A 24,998-nucleotide genomic window follows, 5' to 3' on the forward strand; every position below is an offset into this window, starting at 1 on the left:
GGAACTTTTGCATTTATGAGGAAAAAGCTTCGTTATGGATGTGACACTTTTGCGTTATGGATGTGACAGATGTGAAATTGCCACTTGTGTGACTTTGGTAAATCAAATATAATTGTTTGAAAACACAGACAGAGACATTTTTGAGCATTTTTAAAGTACTATAAAATACTTGCTTACATAAAAAAATGTAGAAACGGTTTCGCTATTTTAATAAAAAAATTCATTTCTTTTCATGGTAAGGTTGACATTTGCATGAAATTGCTCATACTTTTTCTGTGAATTTATGTTTTGAATTTTTACTGCAAATGTCCCGCCCATAATGCTGGAATTGCTTAGATACCTGACAAGACACTCAAGCAACATTCCCAAAATCTTGCCATTATTTATGACTTGAGGGAAAAACGAAAGAAAAAACTTGGCAAAAACCTGCTTATGACACCTGACTAGCAGTCACGTGGACACAACAATAATTATATGATCCATTTATAGAGCCTTTGAACTCTTCTGTTACACCACTATAGCAAAGTGTAAACCTATTTTTAAAGAGCAAAGAACTCAAATCACAAATCAAATAGCACATATCATCATATACCATCAAAACAGGCTATATTATTCAGGTCTTACTTTATATTAAGGTACAATTCTTGCTATTAACAAACCTTTAACTATGACTTTTGCCTCCTTAAACTCCTATTTTGGTGTTTATTTAATAGTTATTAATGTAGTAGTTCTGTTTTAGCATCGATATCGCAATGTTATCATTCGCAATAGTCACTAGGCATGGGCTGGTATAAGATTCTGACAGTATGATAAGCTTGGATAAAAATATCACAGTTTTACATAATTGTATTTACTGCTCTAAAATATATTCTTTTTAAATGTCTGGGTATAAAAACAACCACTTTTTCCCGCTTTAAATACAATGTATTTTATTTTGAGAAACATTTATAATATTTTGGTGCAGTAAACATGTCAGGTTGAATAATTCCAATAAATCATTGACTTCTGCTGTCATCGTTAGTTTCATTAACACCGATTTCTTTACAATTTAAAACAACATCTTTAGAGATATCTTTTCTGCTGGAGATACTGTTGTCCAAAAATACAAAAAAATTTAAATAAAAAATCTTACATATACAGTAGGAACGGAAAAGCAGAAAATTTAAAACAGTGGTCTCCAAAACTTTTAAAGTTATTGTCTCATGCCTAATAGTCACATCGCAGGATCTGCATTGTTGAGTCTGTATGATAATTAGACATTTGCATGTGCTTTTGAGGCCTGTGACTGTATTAAAATCATTCAGGCACAAGAAATTGCACCGTGAGTAATTTTAAAAATGAACAACTCAACTTAATTATTTGTATTTTTATTATTCAGTTACTGACTCTGAATACTGTTAGACATAGAAAATGATAAGAGATGTTTGTTTGTTTTAACTGTAATGTTTTCTTTATTGTTTTAATCAACGCTTGTAGATTGCTATTTAGATTTTATGCAGATGCACTCCCGTACAGAATCATCCCAATCTGTCTAAAATTGTAAATTCTTTCCAAATAGGGATATTCAAGTCATCTGGTGAAATTGTATACGGGACATTCTACCAGAAGCATACAATTTCACTTATTAAAAATGTGACGGCCTGACTTGTCATGCTCAAAAAATGTATACAAAGCAAGCATAAAAGCATACAATTCAATGATAGAACGCATCCTTGATCCCTGTCAGCTTCACTGTCGAAAGTCACTTTCGAGTCATAGCCTTAAAGATGTATTGCACACATTTTATATTAAATTTAATGCAAATGTGACAGGACTGACAGAAACATGGGGACAAATTTATTTGTATTATATATATGAAGTATTTATTTGTAGAATTTATTTATCATTTCATGCTTTTAATCAATTGATGTGAATGATAACAACTTAAAATGTCTATTTCTGAAGTATTTCTTTCTAAATAACAGTTTTTAGCATAACAAAACTATTAAAGCTGTAGGTTCACTTGGGCTGAGGACAAGGAAAATGACAGGACTTGTACATTTGTAAAGTGTTTTTAATAAAGAACAAAAATCTGAGAACCAAAATAATGACATATTCCTTTACAGAACCAACAGAAATCAACCATCAGTCCATTTTAGAAATTTTTGTGATGGAATACTTTTTATTCACTGTATTTATGTTCACAGACAGATAATGTACGTTTTTGATAGAATGTCCCATACATCATATCGCAATATATAATCACAGATTAACAAAATATCACAATGTTAGACTTTTCCAATATCGTCCAGCCCTATTTTAGATATTGGATTGGATTAGAAAAGTAGAATAAGATCATGTTGAATATGTCTTTTATATAAAAGCACAAATAAACAGCCAATATGTTAATAATGGGCAGGTAATAAGCCACTAGTTAATACTTAAACTAAGGTGTTAGCATTTTTTATATATAGCAAACAACATAACTTGAGTCCAATGTTTTTAACAGCTTAACTGAGAACAAAACTCATATCAGGAGTAAACTGGAACAATTCAGAGGCTCCATGAATGTTTTCATATTCAAGAGTGAGACTGTGAATATCCTTTGAACAACAACTTATGGCGTGCTTGGTAAACACACGAGTTTTGATGAAGCGAGGGAATTGTAAACAGTGTAACAGCAATGAGCCAATCAAAAATAGAGTACGTGCACAGGATAGCCAATCACAAGACAGAATACGGGGGGCGTGTCTTTGAGCTCCTAAAGAGCAAAACACAAGGAAGGCAACAAACACCACCATCATCAGCCTGACCTTCATTTCCAAACTGAAGTTACACATTTCTGTTACACAGATTAGACTAGGAACCGAGAGACGATACAGCAGTTAAAAGTGGAAGTGAAACTCGAGATAAACACACACACAGACACACACAAAGGGCGAAAGACAACTTGCTCAACAAGAGAAAGTGATATCCATTAGTCAATCTCAGATGCACACGGGGAGTTAAACATTAACGTAAAGTAAACATCATAGTGAGTTTACAAGGCAATCATCTGCTGCACATTTCACAAAGAGGGTGTGTGCTGCACAGAAAGACGAGTCAAAACATTACAACATGCTCGTGGTTCCTGAAAAGACTCAATGTCTCATGTCAAATGTGTTTCTGATCTTACAGATCTCACAATGATAAAAACACAGGCTTCCTCTCGAGCAACTCGAACACATTTCCAACCAAAACATAAACACGACCACGGCGTGCGTTGGCGCGTAAAGGTGACTTTTGTGTATAAAAATAATTTAGAAGCTACTTACTCGTCTCCATCGGGACATATTCCTGTTGTTTCATCATACTTCGTGCAATACACATCTGGGCTGTAATTAAAAGTCCCGTCTCTTCTCCGTATGGGTCTCCGTCGTCGCTGGTTAAGAAAATGCCAGTGGAAACACGTAAAGGGTCTGTGCTGTGTGCATTTGTGCTGCAAAAACAGTGGGCACTGCTCGGTCCTGAACTCCTTCAAATATCTAGAATTCAGACAGAAAAGGCACAGTCAAACGCTTTATAACGAATCACATCCGCGCCAAACACCACTATGGACCGATGTAAACAAATCAGAATAGACAGAATGGGACGCAGGAATGTCAAACTACGTTCAAAGTTTGCGGCTGTATTCACTGCGTAGTTTCTTACACGCTGCCATTCCACAACAAAAACCAGCCCCAGATAAACATTCCACGACGCTTTCAGAAACTAGAAACATGCAGTGGTAGTTTTATGTGTTTATGAACATCTAGAGAGGAACAAAGTGTGTTTCGTAGTGTTAAAATTCCAATGTGAGCTATTTACCGAGGCTCTCCAGTATAACATTAAAAGCTTACGCCAAGTACTCCGCGATTAGCGTTCGGAGTTACGTCAAATCTTCGACGTACGTTCCATTCAAACCAATGGTGCGTACGGCGGGAAAAGAACGTAGAGTAAGAAACACGGGCCGAGGAAGGAGGCGGATGCAGCTAACAAACCAGCCTGCTAGCTACATCTAGCGAGCGTCTCAACTTGCTCGCTTTACTGCTGTGCAGTGTACATGTCTTCGAGCTCTCACACAAGCAGACATTGGGCAAATAAGCAAAGAGCACTTTCTAAGTTTTACAATGCACATAGCGCGCGCAAAGCGTTAAAACGGAAAACAAGTCTGTGTTTAGTGGACATGAGATTGTTGATTTGATCAACATTGAGATTTGAGAGCCGCGTGCATTCGGAAGAATTTACAAAAGGAAAAGCACCATTTTAAAACGCACAGAGGGAGAGGAAACAGCACGCCTTACGATAATAAACCCGACAGGCGACTGTCAAATAGACATCGCGTTGCGCAGAAATGTATTTTTGTCCGTTTAATGTTTACTTACGTATAGTGGGTTGGTTTCTCGGTTTGAGGAGAAGCGCTCGCCGCCGTTTTCGAAACCGACGGCATTTTCAGTCAAAACAATAATAGCGCGTGCGCGGGGACCCTCTCGTCTACTCATGCTCTCGCGCGCCGCTGCAAGGCCAATATGAGCAACTGGCGGGACAAACAAATAAGAGACAATGGCCATGCTGCATAGCAGCACTGCCATAACACGATTCCTCATCCTCACATAATAACCAAACGCTTATTAACTTACAGTTACACGACGTTCGAACAAAGTATTGAAAAACACAATAAAAACAAGGCAATATTTAGCTTGTTGTGTAGTTGTGTGTCTTTAATGAATGTACGTACTTTAATTTCGCATATTTTTATTTAATTTAGGAGTGTCGTGTAGGTTCATGTAGCGGCTGTTGATGGTTGTATTTCTTTTAATTTCTTTATGTTTAGAGTTTTAATGCAATGTAAATAAATCGTAATGTGTATAAAACATTTGCCAAGAATTGTGAATTTCTAAATATAAAAATAAGACAGTGGTATAACTTATTACACTATTACTTTTCAGGGCATATGAAATATTCAAAACTGTATTTTATACAATAAAGCTGGATTGTATTTTTTTTTCGAAAGGTAAACAATGCAGATGAAGCGAAACATCAGAGGGGGAGCTGTGTTGCGTTACACCAATGAGAATAGAGGAACGTCACACGTGGGCGTATCTAAGGGACAAGCCTCAGAAATATATAAATAGAAGCCCAACCCTCATATTTCAAATACAAGATCCGCCGAGTTGAAGATCGTGGTACAACGACGTTTGTGTAAGTAGGCTTTATTTTATTTGGTAGAAAATGTGGTAATGGACAGTAATATTAGTACTTACAGGAAAGTTAACTTTAAACAAATCTTCGTGTTATTTACAGAGCTGGTCGGATTTTGGGGTTCTCGTGTTTATTGACAGATACATTTCTGGCTAATTTGATATTAGCACAGATTATTGTTGTAAATATCTCAGAAATACTTCAAATAATATATGGACATTTTCTTTATCACGTGTAGGATTGTTTTCCTCGTAGGATTTGCATCGCATGTGGTGTCTGGTAATTATGTGCTGGTTTATCAATGTACGTTTTTGCCCGCCATTTTGGACAATGGTTTGTTCAGCTTGTTCTTGACGGGGTCGAGTTGCCGGCTGTTTGGATGCTGCATTCAAATAACTCTCCCTTGTGCCTCTGCGCATTTTCCCGCCGTTTCTAAGTTTCTTAGCCATTCCCTTTGAAAGCGTGCTTAGTGTTGTGCTGATGATTTGTGTTGAGGTTTGAGAGGGAAACCGTTCCTCTGCTGCAGATGGAGGGTGACAGAATAAAACCGGTCGTCTTTTGGCTAAAATATGTTTCTGTAGCGTTCGTTTAATTTTAGCACTCATGCACGAAGCTTAACTTCAGGTATAATAATTTTAACTTCATACTGTGTTTCATTTGACTTTGCTCATTAGCAGAAAACAAGATTTGTATGATTTTATGTAGCTGCATCTGAGCGGAAGTGGTGCAAGCAGGCTGTAATACCCGGATGATGCCGCCATTTTAAGTCCACTGCTGTTTTAATTTATTTTAAAACCCCAAAAGTGTTTATAACGCTTTGTGTTTTTTATCATAGAAATTGAAAAACAATGGCCCGTACCAAGCAGACCGCGCGTAAATCCACTGGAGGAAAGGCGCCAAGAAAACAGCTGGCAACTAAAGCCGCCAGGAAAAGCGCGCCCTCTACCGGAGGAGTGAAGAAGCCTCACAGATACAGGTGAGTAAAGGAGACACTAAGTGATAACAGACACGAAGATGTTTATCTTCTGTTTTAAACATTTTAATTTAAACATTTCAGGCCTGGAACTGTTGCTCTGAGAGAGATTCGTCGTTATCAGAAGTCAACAGAGTTGCTCATCCGCAAGTTGCCATTTCAGCGTCTGGTCAGAGAAATCGCACAGGATTTCAAAACTGACCTGAGGTTCCAGAGTGCTGCCATTGGTGCTCTTCAGGTGAGATTATATTATCAAGGAAATCTAAAAAAATTATATATAGGAATGGGTTTAAGAGGTTAAATGCAATCTTTATTTATTTTATTTTAACAGGAAGCAAGCGAGGCCTACCTTGTTGGTCTGTTTGAGGACACCAACTTGTGCGCCATTCATGCCAAGAGAGTCACAATCATGCCCAAGGATATCCAGCTTGCGAGGCGAATCAGAGGAGAGAGGGCTTAATTTTTACCTTTTTTTTATTATAATTTTTTTTTTTCAAATTTTAAACAAACACTCAAAGTAAAAGCAATGGATTTGTACATTGGAGTCATTTTGTAAAGCATTCCTTACAGACTCAGGTTTTTAAAGTGAGTGTGTTTAGATTAACATTTGTAGTGCGCATTGTAAGGCAGCTTTAGTTGCATGCTTAGTATTTATCACTTTCTCCATCGATCATTGGGTTGTAAATAAAATTTACTCTACCTCAAATCAGTGCTTGTTGTTTCTTGTCATTTTAATACTTAGATGTGGGTTTTGGTTGTTAAATTTTGAAGTTCACACAAATATTTGGTATTCTTGTTTACCATAAATTGTAAGATAAAGGTCTGTAATCCGGTAAATTGGGGTTGTGGCATGCCACCACGAGAGGACAAGTGTTCACCACTAGAGGGCAATCCAATCATTCTGTTCTACCCACTGCATATTGTTCAGTTTGCGGATTTGTTTGAGTTTAGCAACTTTGTTTTTGTTTTCCTAGATGCATTTTAGCCATTTTAATTTGACTAATCAATTTTCAAACGTTTAAGGCATTTTCTGTCTAAGTACTTGGAGGTAAATATTTTAAAGCCAAGCAGCTTAATGCTCTTGAGCTAGCACAAACCAAGTCAAATGGAAAGTGAAGCAGTTTTTAAACTCTGGCTTCATGCTGTTATGGAATATTGACATGGCATTTTCTACAGACACACACACACACGTGTGTGTATGTATGTGTGTGTGTATGTGTGTATATGTATATGTGTATGTGTGTGTGTATATATATATATATATATATAACACATACACACACGAGATTGGGGGGGGGTTGTAGAGTAATGAATCTTGAATATTAATATATTACAAGCATTTAAAATATAGTAAAGAGAAAATTGAATTATCGTTTTTAGGCATCACTAATAAACAATGCATAGTCTTAATTGTATATTTTTTTTTTTTTCTTAAAGTTACAAAAATTTATTGTTGCTGGATATATTGAAATGTTCGTAGTCACAAGCCTTAAAGGGACACTTTACTCCAAGAAATGTACTTGCTGTTTACTCACACTTCACTCGTTTAATAATATAGGAGTTATTAAATTCTATTCTTTTTGTTCATTAAAAAAAACTAAAGTGTTTGAAACAAGCGGAGGGTGTATTGAAAATTGTAATTTTTGGGTGAACTAGCTCTTTAAAAATGCATGCAGATGATAGTTTACTCGGTTTAAAATCTATATTAAACTATAATCCCAACATTGATTATCCTTCGATTGTAACTGTTGCGGATACACACATAGTGGTCTCAATGTTGAAACAATATAATGTGCAGCCCCATATTGAATATGGTTAGTTGTCTTTACTTTTTCTGTCCTTGGCCAAAAACTTGCTCACATTGTTAGTGCTGTGTAAGCGTTATCAAAATCAATTTTACATTGATATAAAAACTAATTTAAACAAAATTAATGAAAGCTTAGTGTGGGGTCCCTGGAAATTGGGGGAATCAGCACCACAATATATTGTGTTATGCATTTGCTAAGAAAGTTGCAAAATAATAAAACTAAAATGCTTAACCATATCATTTGAAGTATCCATATGGGGATGTAAACCATTTTGTGTGAGACTTTTATTAGTTTATTAGTCAGAAATGGTGTGAAAAATGTCAAGTGAAGTAAGTTTAAAACTACACTATAACCAGTATTTTGGTAATCACTATAATACATTGAACTAATTTGTTAATATTGAACTGCATAGCCTATTGATTTGTTTCATGCAACAAAAATTAATAGAAGAAAATAACACTCAACCTCTTGCTTTTATGTACAGTGGAAGTCAGAATTATTATCCCCCGTTTATTTTTTTCCCCAATTTCTGTTTAATGAGAAGATTTTCTCCACACATTTCTAAACATAGTAGTTTTAATAACTGATTTATTTTATCATTGCCATGTCGACAGTAAATAATATTTTTACTAGATATTTTTCAAGACATTTCTATACAGCTTAAAGTGACATTTAAAGGCTTAACTGGGTTAATTAGGTTAATTATGCAAGGTGTTGTAAAAGGATGGTTTGTTTTGTAGACTATAAAAAAATAGCTTAAAAGGGCTAATAATTTTGATCTTAAAAAAGGATATTAAGAAAAATTAAAAACTGCTTTTATTCTAGCCAAAATAAACCAAATTACGCTTTCTCAGAAGAAAAAATATTGTCAGACAAACTCTGAAAATTTTCTTGCTCTGTTAAACATACTTTGGGAAATATTAAAAAAAAAAAAATCAAAGGGTGACTAATAATTGTGACTTAACTATGTGCATTATACGTTCCATGATCAGTTATATGCACAAACATAAGCAGACGAAGCTATAAAAGATGATATTTCGAGAAAATAGAAACGTAAAAAATAACTTCCATATAGTGTTTTCTTTTCCTATGGAATAGTTAAAGTTTTTTTTTTAGGAAAAAAAAAGTCTGGAACTGCGTGAGGGAAAGTATACTGCGAAAATGATTGATTTTTGGGTAAACCCTATAATTCCCTCATGAAAATTAACCATGTTTTTACTGTAATAAAAGTAAAGTATAACTTCTTAATAAGGGCGACACTTTCTAACGCGAGATGAATCTGGTGTTATTTGCTTTCTGTTCACCTATACCAAAAATAGTATGCTGCTTAATATTGAAGACTTTGTTTTGTTATAGTAATAATCTATTATTATAACTTAACAAGCACTTTTTAAGCTGGAAATTAATCGAAGTCTCTAATATAAACGTAAATAAATGAAAATTAAGGCAAATAGTACTCTCGTGCTAGTTTTTTAGCGCCATCTCGTGGTCAATGGAGACGTTGCACTTGTCTGATTAAAAAAAATAATAATAATCTTGTGATTTAGTCTATAAACCGGAGTACTTCAGGTATGAGGCATTTTAAACCAGAAGAGGCTGAAACACTCCTGTGCAACGCCATCCTCTGTCCATCTCGATGTTACCTAACTCACTGTGGTTCTTTCTCTTTTTTTCACAGGAAAGATTTTAATATGTAAATGTAATTGTGGATCAGATTTTTTATTCAAACCCATACTCCCTAAGCACATGCATTAATTCTCACTATCTTAATTACTTTGGACCAAAGGCAACCAACCTTTGGTGTCGAATGCTGTAAGTCTTGTTTCATAACCTTTTATCTGGGCTTATCTTCCCAATAGTGAAGTATCATTTAAATGGACTGATTCAATTAAGAAGAACTCTTTTTATTTGCTCAAATCTATTACAAAGTATATTTGTGGTTTGCAATGTTTGTTTATGTGTGTGGATGCAGACAGTAAGCATGTAAACACAGAAAACCACAAGACAGCATGAGTTCCGATAAATAGATTCATTAAACCGCATCAAAAGAGAGATCTCAGAGACCAACAGGACAGACATACGCAATGACGTCAGACTCCTCAACCCTGAGCCCCGTTTCAGTCCCAGCTGAAGACACACACTCTTCTCACAGGCTCTGTCTCAACCTCTTCCCTCACCTCTTGGACTTTATCTTTCTCGGAGTCACCCCATGTCTATTTATTTGTATTTATACAGATACAAAATTATCATGTCTCACTGGTTCTTTCCCAAGGGATCTACAGTGGGGGTCCGATGCTCAGCTCCGTTTTGTCATTCATTATCTCACTTGCCTGCATCTTTCTGATGCTCACATCCTAAGGCTGTTCTCAACATAGATTCTTCAGTTTCTATCGGAGACAAACAAACTGGCTCCGTCACTCTGTTAGAGCTTCTTTTTTTTTTTTTAAATAGAGCTTCTGTTTGTTGCTTTTAGGTGATTCTATGGGCAAGCATAATGCCCATAGAGTACTCCAGCCCTGCACACACCTGTCCAAAGGTTCCGTGGTTAACAGTGCTAGTCGATAGTACTGGCTCTAAACTAATCCCTGTTAAATGCTGGTAAAAAGGGGCACATGACAGCAAGACAGGAGTTTGTAAAAAGGCAAGACTCTCAGATCATGAGAAACAAAGTACAGTCTGCTTGTCTGGAGGAAAGCAAGCACCACCTGCTCCTGGACTAGTCGGGGGCAACAGTTCATCTTTCAACAGGACAAAGAACCTAAGCAAGAGCCAATATAATGGTGTCTACGGGACAGCCTCTGTGAATGTACTCAAGTGGCCCAGCCAAAGCTCAGACCTAAACCTAAGTGAACCTCTCTGAAGAGATCTGAAAATGGCTATGAAGTGAAACTCCTCTTCCAACCTGATGTTTGAGAGGTACTGCAAAGAGGAATGATAGAAACAGGCCAAAAATAGCACTGTCAGACTTGCAGCATCAGGTTGTAATTGGTGCCAAAGGTGTTAAGAAATTTTCAGAGATTTCAAACAAAATCCTTTCACACTGTCATTATGCAGCATTGTTTTTTAATGATTGAAAATTGGTGAACAGACTCCATTAAAAGGTAATGTGTAATATGTAAAAGAAGTATAAACAAGTATTTTGAATTTGAAGCCATGTCTTCATCAAGTGTTCAGATTATTTCTACAAGACATAAAAATGTTTGCAATTCTTAAATATTTGTTATTGTTATCTTATTTACCTGTAGTGTCCTTTCTCCATGTGTCAGTTGTCTTAAAATTCTTATAATTTCCCTTATAATGCACATACAAACTTTATTAATAGTCATTCAAAGAGCACTTAGCCTACATATTTTTCCCAAGCTGGACTGTCACAGCTGGAAAAACAGTTCTTGGTTTTGCCAGGCTGTATCTTTTTTTTTTTTTTTTTGAAGACTGAATGGACGGCATGTTCTGTTTTGCTGGTTCATATTAGCCTAACCAATAAACCAATCACTCTGTACCAGCACCAAACACACAATCTTGAAATGTGCTTAGTATCGACCAATGTGAATAAATAACTTTGTTATTTGGAAAAAGCTTAAAAAGCACAGCCAAAACCACCTCAACAAATGGACTTCTTATCAAAAATTGTCTGATATTCTGTGGCTCCACAGCAGTTGTATTGTAGTAATGTTCATAAACAATTATAGTATTTATTAATAATTCTAATCAACTTTTATATTTCCATTTTCCTTTGATTTCAAGTTTTAGTGATAGTAATAGTTGTAATAGTTCTCTTTACACACTTAAAATGAAATGAATGAATGTTATGTATTGGCTCAGTTCCATGAATAAACTTCCACATCCATAGAACCTTTCCATTGCACAAAAGGTTCTTTATTGTAGGGCAACAGCTGTCTTACAGGTGATTACGGTCTCCTGAGAGGAGACTTTACTTTATCACTGTCAACAGAATTAAACAATATGACCTTTTATTGACTAAAATTACAAAAGATGTCCAGATATATATACAGAGCTAATTCAGTGCCTGTCATATTATGAAAAAGTAGTCTTAATTCATAATATGGCATACACTAAAATGTTTGTGCAGGCCAGTCAATTTCCTTTGGCATTTACCCTAGATAAAGTTGTTAGGCGATTCACCTTTTGAGTAAAACCAAACCAATGCTTTATTGTACTGCGGTCTTGTTTTTCATCTATGAAGGGTAAAAATTAATTATTCATCACTATCCCCACACCTTTCCGCCTCCATTTTAGCATGCCAGACAGCTGTCTTCAAACTGACATTGAAAACCTTGTGTTCTCATTACAAAATGTGTTCTCGTTTCTCATTTACTTTATTGAGAAAAAGTAGACATTCAACCATCCATGAAATGTAATCTTTCATACCCAAATGCGTTACCTCATATTAACCCAGACCTTTGTATTGATGAAACAACATGGGACCAACCTTGGGATTATTTTTCCAATTCTCATTTTCCTTGTATTTGTTGATGTTTGTTGTGTTTAACTTGGGAAAGAGCCCTCAGACTGCCACTGTGTTTATGAATAATTTCAGTCAAATATTGTTTTAGCCCTGGGTATGAGAGGGCTCTGTCTGGGGGAGAATTTCAGCTTCCTGTTATCAAGACGCTCAATATTATTTCATAATCATTTGCCGTTTTTGTGTACACAAATAATGTATTTTTAACTGATAGCCTACTCAAATCATTCTGACACATTTCCGACAAACAGTGAAACCAAATCACAGTCTTACTCTTCATCCATATTAACATCCACACCATCTTGACAATGGACGAGTTGATTCTAAACTAATTAGACATTTGAGAAATTACTTCCCAGGGTTGTAAGTAATCTACAGCAAACATCTTTGATAGAGTGCACTCATGATAAAGTGACAGGAATGGGAGAATGCAGCAGATTGAGTAAACAGCAGCTCTGGACACCGCACTTCTGAAGTCTTGAATAATGTGTTTATATCGCGCAATGCTCTCTGCACACCACCTGCCCTGTGACTCCAACTTCAGGGAAACAGGAGCCAACACCTGGGTTTAGTGTCACTAACACTTGTCCAAATGAGCAGTAATCCAGCAAATATGTTTGCGCCAAAGTGAATTTACTTTAATGTTTCCCAAATGATGTTTTTGTGTAAACCTAGGGAGACTACACATGAACTTCACTTTCTCCGACATCTTTAGTGTTTACAGCTGTTTACGGAATCCCTAAATTGGCTAGAAGTAGATCTAACACTCTAAAAACTGTTGAAAGATTCTCACGTTTTATCATCTCAGGGAAGATATTCACAATCTACAGAGAATACTACAAAATATGCATTTATTCAGTCTCAAAACAGAACAGACCAAGTCATTGAATGCATCAGTTTCAATAACATGAATTTATAAGCAGGAGAATATATATTAAAATGACTGAGAAAGGGGTTATGTGTACTTTGATGACTTTATTTGTTCCCTTTAGAATGGGCTCGTTCTTACGAAAGTCTTCGTTTTGAAATGACATCTCTATTTCAGTTAACTGTAAAAGCCAGCTATAGGGCAAGCACTCGCATCTTGTAATCCACTTCATCAGCAGGAGATTCAGCCTGAATAATCCTTGGTTCACTTAGGTGACCTTAAACATTAAGCAGTGTTCATTACGTCAACCCGTGTCACTACTTGATCAAGTTCTGGAAAGTGAGCCAAAGCAGATGCCAACTTCAGGAACTGCAGGTTGCCAAGTGTGCACTCATTAGTGGTGCGAGGGATACTGGGCCCTATGGACAGCCTTCTGCTCTGGCTCCTCATGTTTAAATAAAGTTCTTCTGTGGGCTCCTCCAAGCAGACTGCCCTGTAGTTGATGTGATTTTTGCCAAGTAGGATGCAATCCTAGATTAACATCAATGTTCAAGGAACATAATTCCTAATTAAAAAATATAATCCAAACCTAATCCCTACCCCCAAACCTAACCCTAACCCAAAATCAAAGGAGATTATTAGTTGGATAACAATTACGTACAATCACATAACCCTTACTGAAAGCCTAAACGTAAGATAAACTGCAAATTTATCTCTTAAATCCAATTGGCTGGAATGTCGTTCTAGGATCAACAAAAATGTTGATCCAGGAACATGTCCTACTTGGTGAAATCACTCTAACCACTTCCCTATGCACCATGTCCCTCTTTACCATCTATTTGCACTGTGCTACAATTCAGACTCACTCCTGACAGGGATCTGCAGGTCCAGAGTGTGATTACAGAAGCGGTAGACCACAGACCAACTTGCCTTCCTCTTAATGAAGAGTCGCAGCTTATCCCTGAAGGTCTCCCCAAGAAAGCTGTAAATTATCGGGTTCAGGCAGCTGTTGGAGAATGCAGCTAGGTTGACAATGTGGCCGGTCAAAGGGTAGTCATGCCACAGTGTTGTGTCAGTGCGCTTTGATGGATCGGCTGTGCCTTGGAGCAGCTGGATGCTAATGAAGACATTTTCAGGCAGCCAGCAGATGAAGAACACCAACACAACCACCACAATCATGCGCAGGGCCTTTTGACGACGGGGCCACAATCCCTTGTGCTTCTGGGCACGCATAAGAGTGCGGACGATCAGGGAGTAGCACAGGCCAATAATGGAGAACGGCACCAGAAATCCAATCGTCACCTCGAGCCACTGAATCTCAAAGACATTGGCGAAGCAGAAGTGCACCTCACCGGTATGTTGTGTCTGCACGATTGTGAAAGGAAGCAGAGTTGCCAGGATGGAGGCCATCCAGATGAGGCTGCAGCTGAGTTTGGCATGCTGCATGGTTCGCAATGGACTGCTGCTCATGGAGCTGGTGAGAGCGATGTAGCGGTCAAAACTCATCCATGTCAGAAAGAAGATGCTGCTATACATGTTTACTTGGAGAAAAAAGCGACATGAAGGTACACAGTACGGCATAGTCGTAGTACTTCTCGTTGAGATTGAAGACCTCAATGAGAGAGTCTGCCACCAGAATAAGGTCTGCCACAGCCAGGTTGACAAAGTACAGATCTGGGATGGTCATCCTCTCCCTGTGGTTGAGGTTGACCACCAAAATGAGGATGTTCCCAATGAAACCGATGGGGAACAGGAAAATGGTGTACAGGCATGAGAGAAACAGGCCGATGATGTAAAACTCATAGGTGTCTGTGCTTTCTTTCACATCAGTTATGTTGAAGTCAAACGAAGCATTGAGCTGCTCGGTGCCATTCACATAAATCTGAATCACATTGGTAGTCTGATCCTCCATACTGACCAGGTCTTTGTTTTAGATGCTGTAAAAGGTGCTACATACTTCATCTGTGTCACTGCCCAGTTCACTTTGTAATGAGGGTCCTTCATTTAGAATGCATCCGCATTGTGACGGCAACCGGGTGTATGCTTAATGTTTAATAGATGATGCCATCCATAAAGATTTGCCTCTAGAGATGGAGCCTGAGTTGAAGACCTCCATTTTCAGGGCAGTCTCTCAGCTATGGAGGCTGCCTGGGCTTGTGTGATCCATGGCACTAACACCAAGAGTCAGTCCTTAGGGATCTTGCTTCTTTTTTTTCTTTTGCACGCTTTGTTTTTCACACGTGTTTAGTCCGGCACAGTCTTGTTTTCTCCAGTCCATGAGCATGATTTTTTTAGTCTTACCAATAACAGCACAGCTGCAACACCTGTTATAAGAGAAAGAGAATGGAAATAATATCTGAAATAACACAACATTAATATAGCACTGTATTACTGTAAATTGGTTCAAGGGTGTAGGGTTGTGTAATCATTCTGCAGATTTTAACTCTTATACACTTGCCTAGAAGTTACCACTAAATTTGTTGACCCTAATTCAATGGTAGTTGGGATAGGATGGGATACCCTAACCAGTACATGGAGAGCCAATAGCTATGTTTCTGTCCACCTATGAATTATGCACAATTCAGAAAATCACATAAAAATGTTTAATAGAAACACCAAGATGCACATACTATTTGAAAATGCACATAAAATAGTTATACGCACAAAAAATAGGAGAAAGTTTTTAGCAGACAAGAATAAAATACTGAATAAATTTCAGGTTCAAGTCATGTGAATGAACGACTTGTGCATCCTCTCGCACATCTAAAAGCCACAACTCGTTTATTGCATTTCATCTTTTGTGATGCAAGTAATTGATTATATAATAATAAAATAACTAATTCTCAATTTTGGATGGAAACATAGCTCATGTAATGCAGAATACATCTCTGATCCTAATTACACACAACTAAGCCAGTTAACCAAAAAGTCTGTCAACCCAAAGCGATGCTCCACAGTCCAATGACGTCATAGTACCACATGAGCAATTAAAGAGCAGATGGCTATGTATGTTTTTAAATCACTCTTGCTCTATTTTGATGTCATTCACTGATTGCTCTGTGCAGTGCTGCTTAAAGCCGAACACATCTACTGTCTTCGGACACACTAGAAACTTACAAGAAATTGTGTTGGAGTTTGTAGGACTCAAAGTTGGAATTTGCACAACAGTGGCTACTGAGAAATAGGATTGAACATTTCTGGGTAGGAGCTACAGTCCACAGGACAGTGGACATTTAGGACGAGGTTTGGTCAAGTCTGATTTAAAAGGGCACTTCACGCAAAAATGAAAACCTTGTTCTGCCATCATTTATTCACCTTCATGTCCTTCCAAACCAGTATGACTTCACTTATTTAGCATTTTGAATAATGTTTGATATTTTTAGTCACCTGAACACAATCTTTAGCAAGTGGACCAAAACAGAATGCATTTTTTTCAATGGTGAAGAACAAACCTGTTCATAGAACACAGAATACCTAGCAATGCCACTGCAGAGAGTGAAACTCTAAAGTGGTGTCCAAAACAGCACTGGAGATTACTTTCTTGGTCTAACTTTCAAAAATATATATATATAGTTTTAAAAAATACTGACTACATGAGAAAAAATTGCCCTTAGCATCTAAAGGCAGATGCCCTGTTATGTTACAGGAAATTTCATGTATACAAGGTACATACACAACCCAAGTAGCAAAGAAATCTGGCCCAAATTTGGCATAAAGCTGGCACTGGCATACATCATGTGGGCCAAACAAGGCCTGTGTTTGGCAGAGGTGTCACCGTCTTTAAGACTTGGGCCAGATATTAAATGTAGTATTTGGATCAGATGTTAAAAATTATTTTACGTAGGTTTGGCCTACCTTGACCCACTTTTAAATACATTTAAATATCTACCAATCAAGTCACTTAAAAAAAAAGCATGCACATAACGCACCTAAAGCGAAATGCTTCATGGGTTTATCAAATTCATTGCAGTCGTGACAAACCAATATGTCTGGCCCAGTTGAGACCCAGTTATAGTGGCCGAGAGAGCTTAACGCACTGCAATTTAAGAAAGTACATGCAATTACAAAATACACCAGCAAATAAAGAAACAATCTTTATCAATTTGACAGCACACGTGTTGCAAACTGGTCAAAACACAAACAACTGAAGAAATGCGCAGCAAATTGGTCAAAACACAAACAACTGAAGAATCACACTGCAAATTGGTCACAACACTTGCAAATTTGCACGTAACACAACGGAAATGTGTCTAGGGGCCCCTAAAACATGAGGGACCTTGTTGAGATATGGATGTGTTATTATCATAGATATGTGTTATTATGGGTTTATTATGTCGTGTAATCAGGACATTAATATAAACGGAAAACAACTCACCTTTCAAAGACCACCAATCACTTCACTGAGCAACAGTCATCCATATCTCAGCAGGGTCCGTCATGTTTTTGGGTCCCCTAGAAACATTTCCGTTGTGTTACGTGTATATTTGCAAGTGTTGTGACAGATTTGCAGCGTGTTTCTTTAGTTGTTTTTGTTGTTACCAATTTGCAACACGTGTGCTGTCAAATTGATCGTTTCTTTATTTGCTGGCGTTTTTTGTAATTGCGTGTACTTTCTTAAATTGCAGAGTGTTAAGCTCTCTCGGCCACCGTACAGTTATGGGTTATTAATTTTGCTGAGACTTGGCCCAGATATGGCCCATGTTTGTCCCTTTTATGGAAACCAGACTTGGTCCAATCATGTGCCGTAATTCACTGTGGCATGTGGGCCAAGCAAAAGCTGATTGTGTGGGCCAGATCTGGGCCAGAGAAATTCTGCTATGTGGGAAGATTTGCTAAAATATTTCTGTATTTTAAAACATGATCTCTTTATGACAATTTACTGGTTATAAAAAAACTGTAAGTGTGAAAGTGACTAAAGTCATACAATTTTGGAACAATAGAGGCAGCTGTGACATAATGGTTAGCAAGTTCTACTTGCTATCCAAAGGTCACATGTTTGAGTTCCGGCACGAGCAAAGATGGAGGGAGTGAATAGTCTCTTCCACCATCGATACCATGACTGAGGTGATTCCTTTGAGCAAGGCACTAAACCCTCATCTGCTCCCCTGGCACCCCACTGCTCCGGATAGGTGGTCACGATTTGTAAGTGTACCTTGTATTTGTAATAAAAGTATAGCAACACTTTGTTAGAAACACTCCCTGTTAGGAAGCTTATAAATCATCAAAAATGTGGTGTTTTATTTAATTTAATTTTAATTTCCTTCGGCTTAGTCCCTTTATTAATCAGGGGTAGCGACAGCGGAATTAACCGCCAACTTATCTATCGTATGTTTTACACAGCGGATGCCTTTCCAGCTGCAACCCATTACTGGGAAACACCCACAGACTCTCGGCCAATTTAGCTTACCAAATTCACCTATACCACATGTCTTTGGACTGTGAGGAAAACTGGAGCACCTGAGGGAAACCCACACAAAAACAGGGAGAACATGCAAACTCTACACAGAAACGCCAACTGACCCAGTCGAGGCTCGAACCAGCGACCTTCTTGCTGTGAGGTGACAGTGCTAACCACTGAACCACCGTGTCACCCTGTAGATTTTAAAAATGTGAAAATGCAGATTATTTCCTGTGAGTGTTGGGTTTAGGGGTAGTATAAAGGGTAGTATAAACTTCTTGTACAGTATAAAAATCTTTACCTCTACGAGACCCTATAAAGATAGCTGTACAAATATATATATGTGTGTGTGTGTGTGTAAGTAAAAGAAAGTGAGAGAAAGAGAGAGACTTTGGATAAAGGTGTCTACTATTTGCTAAGTAGAAATGCAAACATGAGGCTGAGCAAATGATGACAGATTGAGTTTGGTTCAACAATTCAATTAATGCACATTATGTTATATAATATTACATTTTTGCTTTTGTAATTGATGGCAGCACTCATAACAGTTTTTAAAAATTGATTAACCTTAAGGATTGAGTGTGTAGCTGATTAAAATGCAAAGCGACGTCTTAAACAGATGCATTGAAGCACCCTGAGCTGTCAGACCCATGTGCTAAACTCACAATTATTAAACAGCAAACACACGGGCCGAACAACTGCTTCATGGAGATAGACAAATAGATTCTCACACTACTCTACCTAACATTATGATTGAATCTGTTTTGATTTAGAGAGATAGACTATCAAAGGGAGTGAAATGTGATCATTCCTCCCTGACAGAGTGTTAATGGGTGTCAAAAGGAAAAAAAAACTAAGAATCTCATTATTTTTTTTACCAATTTTAGATTCATACGCCATAGTATAGAGTATATCATGAATAATGATGTGTAATGAATAATGATGTTTCAAACATAAATCTAATATCCCATGCTATTTAATAAACAGTGCACAGGGAAAGTATTCATAGCGCTTCACTTTTTCCAAACTTATTTTTGTCATAGCCTTATTCCAAAATGGATTAAATTCATTTATTTCCTCAAAATTCTACAAACAACACTCCATAATGACAACATGAAAAAAGATTTTTTTGAAATTAATGCTAATTTATTAAAATTAAAAACCTGAAACATCACATGTACATAAGTATTCACAGGCTTTACCGTGAAGCTCTAAATTGAGCTCAGGTTCTGTTTCCACTGATCATTATTGAGATAAATGCAGCAATGTACAGAGACATCCAGAATGAAAACCTGCTTTAGAATGCTCTTGACTTCAGACTGGGGTGATGGTTTATCTTCCCGCAGGACAATGACCCAAAGCACACTGCCAAAATATCAATGGAGTGGCTTCACAAAAAAACTCGGTGAATGTCCTTGAGTGGCCCAGCCACAGCCCCGACCTAAATCCTATTGAAAGACTTGAGGCTGTAATTGCTGCCAAAAGTGCATCAACAAAGTATTGAGCAAAGGCTGTGAATACTTATGTACTTGTGAATTTTCCAGTTTTTTATTTTTAATACATTTGCAACAATTTCAATAAATCTTGTTTCACATGGTCATTATGGGGTATTGTGTGTAGAATTTTGAGGAAATTTATGAATTTAATCCATTTTGGAAAAAGGCTGCAACATAAAAAAATGTGGAAAAAGTGAAGCGCTATGAGTACTTTCCGGATGCACTGTATATACTGTGAAGCATTTAACATATATTTAAAACAGCTGTTTAGATATAGAATTTGTATTCTTTCAGATTAAGAGAAGTATATTAATGAGTAATAAAATTGGGTGGAAATTATTACCTTGACTAGGCAATCAGTGCATATCTGACTGACTCGTCAGTTTCTACATAGAGTAACTATGACTTTCTCCGATTGAATTCTCCAGAGCCAAATATAAATGTGCATAATTTTAATCAATTCGAGGACAACACCAATTTTGTAACGAGAAAGAAAGTCGGCGGTTTTAATGAGGTCTATTTGACCAGCCTGGACTCAAAATACTTTAACCTTTAATAGAACGAGCCTGGAATAAAATGGTCAGCATGCCACAGAAAACTCTAAGAAGTACAGCCAGCGATCCAAAATTAGACCCCTTATTTTCAGTCGAACACATAAAGGGTTGGATATTTGAACACTGTAGAGGGGTTTGACATGAAATCAAATACAGTTTTACTTTTGATTGAGTTAATAAAAACGGAAAGTATTTGTCATTAATAATCTTATAAGTAATATGTTGTATTTGTTTTGAGTGGACATTAAAGAGCTGTACTAAACTGAGCTACTGTAATCTAATAACATGTTTGCTTTCATTTCAGAAGTCCTATAACAGACGGAACATCGAGAGTCGGATTCTGTAATTTATTCCGAGCCCATTCAGACTTCACCGCTGCATAACAGATAAAGTCAAAAATGACATCTTCTTCAAAAAGACCCCACAGGACAATGTGATTCTTCCCTGAAGTGAATCTGGGCATTTTGTCACAGATGCAAGATGACATGAGCAATTCATCAGTATATTAGTGATGGAGCAGTCACATCAACAAAAGACAAGCACACATGCGCTCGGATAATTGAAAGGCTCATTTGGGGGGAGAGAGAGAGAGAGAGAGAGAGAGAGAGAGAGAGATGCACATTATGAAGTCTCAATGACTGCGCGTCCTCATCAAGTGTTCTCAACTATTTGAAATCTCTCAAGTGCATCTGTAAAATGAAGCTGTTGAATAGGAAACTTCTGATATTTGCGTGATTTTCAAGGGTGGTTTATTCTGGTTCATCATGCTTTTGTGCTGTTCTTTCAGGTGCAAGAACAAATTAGCATTTTCTCATTATGTTCTGAGAGACCTTGTGGACATTTCAGTAAAAGGTAAAGAAAAAAAGAACAACGATGCTAAATTTGACCAAATTTTCTTGCTCTGTCTTTTGTTCTTGTTGTTGTTGTTTAATTAACTAATTATTATTGTAGATTCAGTGACTGTGGATTTTGTACATACAGTTGAAGTTAGAATTATTAGCCCCCTTGAATTATTAGCCCCCTGTTTATTTTTTTCCCAATTTCTGTTTAACGTAGCCGGATTTTTTCAACACATTTCTAAACATAATAGTTTTAAATAACTGATTTATTTTATCTTTGCCAATGATGACAGTAAATAATATTTTACTAGAAATGTTTCAAGACACTTCTATACAGCTTAACGTGACATTTAAAGGCTTAACTAGGTTACTTAGGTTAACTAGGCAGGTTGGAGTAATTAGGCAAGTTATTGTATAACGATGGTTTGTTCTGTAGGCTATCGGGAAAAAATATAGCTTAAACTTAAACTTAAAGATATAAAAAAAATATATAGCTTAAACTATAGAATAAACTTATTTATTCTAGCCGAAATATAACAAATAAGACTTTCTCCAGAAAAAAAAATATTTTCAGACATACTGTGAAAATTTCCTTGCTCTGTTCAGCATCATTTAGGAAATATTAAAAAAAGAAAACAAAATTCAAAGGGGGCTAATAATTCTGACTTCAACTGTATATAATATGTGTGGGTATTTTCTTGTTACATTTTGATTCTCGATGCATTTTTTGTTTGTTATTTCAGTTGTCTAGAACTATTCTATTTTTTTTTCTTTATTTCTACAGTAATAACATTTTTATTGTTTTACTCACCTTGAATTCAGCAGTATAAATTGCCTTATAAATTCAACAATAATAAAATGAATGAATTAAATAAATAAATAATGATAATCAATGAATAATAAAATGATTAATAAAATAACGCGTAAAATAATGATAATAAACAATCAAAATGTACATGATGGAACAAGATGTTAACAAAAGTCATTTAATTTAATTACTTTAATGACTTTCATTCTTATATTATATTACTAAGTTATCATACAATATATTTTTGTATGTATTTATTATGTATTTTTTTTTTTTACAGTTACTACACTGTAAATCCGTAATTTAACATTTTTTTTCTGGCAGCTGGGGTGCCGGAAAAAGGAAAAAAAAAGTATAATAACGGCCGTTAAACTGCAGAAATTTACTGTAGATTAACGGACGTTAAATTTCAGAAATGTTAAAATTTCTGGTAAATTTCTGTAATTTAATGTCTGTTATTTTATGGTAAATTTCTGTAATTTAACAGCCGTTATTATACATTTTTTGCAGTGCATATTTGATAATATTTAGCTATTTTATATTTAATTTAGTCTTGTTTTCTAATTTAGTCTTTTTTTTTTTACAAAACCATGTCTTTTTTTGTTCATCATCTAATATTTGTAATAAATTTTAACTTTATAATAAAAATAAATCACAAAAATTATTCTATGATTTTTGTTTTAGCTAATAAGAATATATATAACCAAACACATTAGTTTTTGTACAATTTATTTTTGTTTTATTTATACAATTTATTTAACACTTAATTTTAAATTTATTTATTTTTTGTTAATTTTCCAAAATGATTGTTATAAATGACATTAACGGAGAGCAGATTTTTTCAATCATTTTTTAATAATTAATTTCTAATAACTGATTTATTTATCTTTGCCATGATGACAGTAAATAATATTTCACTAGATATTTTTCAAGACACTTCTATACAGCTTAAAGTTACATTTAAAGGTTTAACTAGGTTAATTAGGTTAACCTATATATATATATATATATATATATATATATATATATATATATATATATATATAGATATATATATATATATATATAAAGGGGCTAATAATTTTGACCTTAAAATGGTGTTGAAAAAATTAAAAACTGCTTTTATTCTAGCTGAAATAAAACAAATAAGACTTTCTCCAGAAGAAAAAATATTATCAGACATACTGTGAAAATTTCCTTGCTCTGTTAATCATCGTTTGGAAAATATTTAAAAAAGAAAAAAAAATTCAAAGGGGCTAATAATTCTAACTTCAACTGTATATATATATATATATATATATATATATATATATATATATATATATATATATATATATATATTAATTGTAAAAAAAAAAGCTATTGCATTTACAAGAACACTGTACATACACTGAACAAATTAACATAATGCAAGTCCTAAGCTGAGTGCAATGCCATCATCATTCAAAACACTATATGATGCTTACCAGAAATTATGCCAGTTATAAACCAGGTTTTCCCACAAACTGACTCTTTCTCAGAAGTACTATAAATTATTAAAACCATGAATCGTAGTGAAAAGTAACTCACTTTATTTATGAGGGCTTGTGATGCAGTCAGCGAAGAGTTACTGCAGATTTGTAATCCTTCAACCAGGACAAGATTCACCGTCTGCACCTACTGTTGGAAAGACAACCCGCTGTTATCAGGGAGAAGATCCAGAGAAGAATATGACCACAGCTTCCTTTCTTTGCGGACACTTGTTCATTAGCCACCCCTTTACCACCTTCTCCTCCTCCTCCTCCTCCTCCTCCTTTCTCTCCCTCTCTCTCTGTCTGACTGTGTTTGTGTTTGGTTTTAAACATGGGATAAAGGGAAAAGGGAGAATTGATTTTTACAGGGCTTATAAGAGCAAGAATAAGGCATGCTTTTAATTTGTATTTATCAATGAAAGAGTTGGACAAGGTTGAAGGCATTTGGAGTGTAAAAAATATGCTGTGTTGAGTTAATTTGGAAATTTGTTTTAATCAATGAAACATGTTGTAGTTTAAGATTTTGTTTTAAAGGGGTGGTCCACTACGATATATTTTAAACTTTAGTTGATGTGTAATGTAGCTGCATGAACATAAACAACATCTCTGAATGTAATACGCTCAAAGTCCAATGAAATGGGGAGACATTGACTTTTACAGAGTTAGCTTAGCAAAGCCTTCAACAAATGAAGTTTGGGGACGACAAAAAAATACACCTGGGTTAGTGTGATCACAAACGCTTCTGGTTAGTGCATTCACCTTGTGCACACACCCTGCACAGCGAAGAGGCACGGCCAGAGGCACTGTAATGTTAAAGTTTCCAATTTCCACAGAGCTTGTTCTCCTTCTGTATTTGGGCTTCCAAAGCACACAGCACAAAGAGAGAAGTGCTTACAATTTAACTTTAAGTATGTCTCAGAGAATTTTAAAAAATATATAGCTAGCATTTGATAAAGGAGAACTTCCAGAATCTCTCCCAGTTCAGTGCTGGATTCAGCTAAAAACTCAAAGAAGGAGCAGCTCCAACAATAATAGACAAAGCTGTGGATTGTGAGCCACAA

At 36.0% G+C, this 24,998-nt stretch overlaps 3 protein-coding genes across 4 annotated transcripts in view; 1 reads left to right on the forward strand and 2 right to left on the reverse strand.

Moving 5' to 3' along the window:
• unkl (unk like zinc finger) overlaps positions 1-4,484 on the reverse strand; it is a 40,357-nt gene extending 35,873 nt beyond the window's left edge. For both annotated transcript variants that reach the window (XM_056454228.1, XM_056454227.1), the window contains exons 1-2: positions 4,383-4,484; positions 3,294-3,503 (exon numbers count right to left, since the gene is read on the reverse strand). In XM_056454228.1, coding sequence (XP_056310203.1) covers positions 3,294-3,503; positions 4,383-4,447 — 275 coding nt within the window. In that variant the 5' untranslated portion in view covers positions 4,448-4,484. The remainder of the gene's footprint in view (positions 1-3,293; positions 3,504-4,382) is intronic.
• A 617-nt stretch (positions 4,485-5,101) lies between these two features.
• Positions 5,102-6,878, forward strand: h3f3a (H3 histone, family 3A). The gene is made up of 4 exons (XM_056452329.1): positions 5,102-5,199; positions 6,035-6,175; positions 6,257-6,410; positions 6,504-6,878. Exons 2-4 carry the CDS (start codon positions 6,048-6,050, stop codon positions 6,630-6,632), a joined length of 411 nt encoding a protein of 136 aa, XP_056308304.1. The 5' UTR covers positions 5,102-5,199; positions 6,035-6,047; the 3' UTR covers positions 6,633-6,878.
• Positions 6,879-13,391: 6,513 nt separating this feature from the next.
• gper1 (G protein-coupled estrogen receptor 1) lies at positions 13,392-24,109 on the reverse strand. The gene is given in 3 exon segments (XM_056452341.1): positions 13,392-14,882; positions 14,884-15,655; positions 23,996-24,109. Coding segments are annotated over 2 exon segments (1,062 nt in total). The 5' UTR covers positions 15,244-15,655; positions 23,996-24,109; the 3' UTR covers positions 13,392-14,180.
• Positions 24,110-24,998: the final 889 nt, after the last annotated feature.

The sequence above is a fragment of the Danio aesculapii genome, chromosome 3 (genome assembly GCF_903798145.1).
Source record: "Danio aesculapii chromosome 3, fDanAes4.1, whole genome shotgun sequence".
In the NCBI taxonomy this organism is placed as follows: Eukaryota; Metazoa; Chordata; class Actinopteri; order Cypriniformes; family Danionidae; genus Danio; species Danio aesculapii.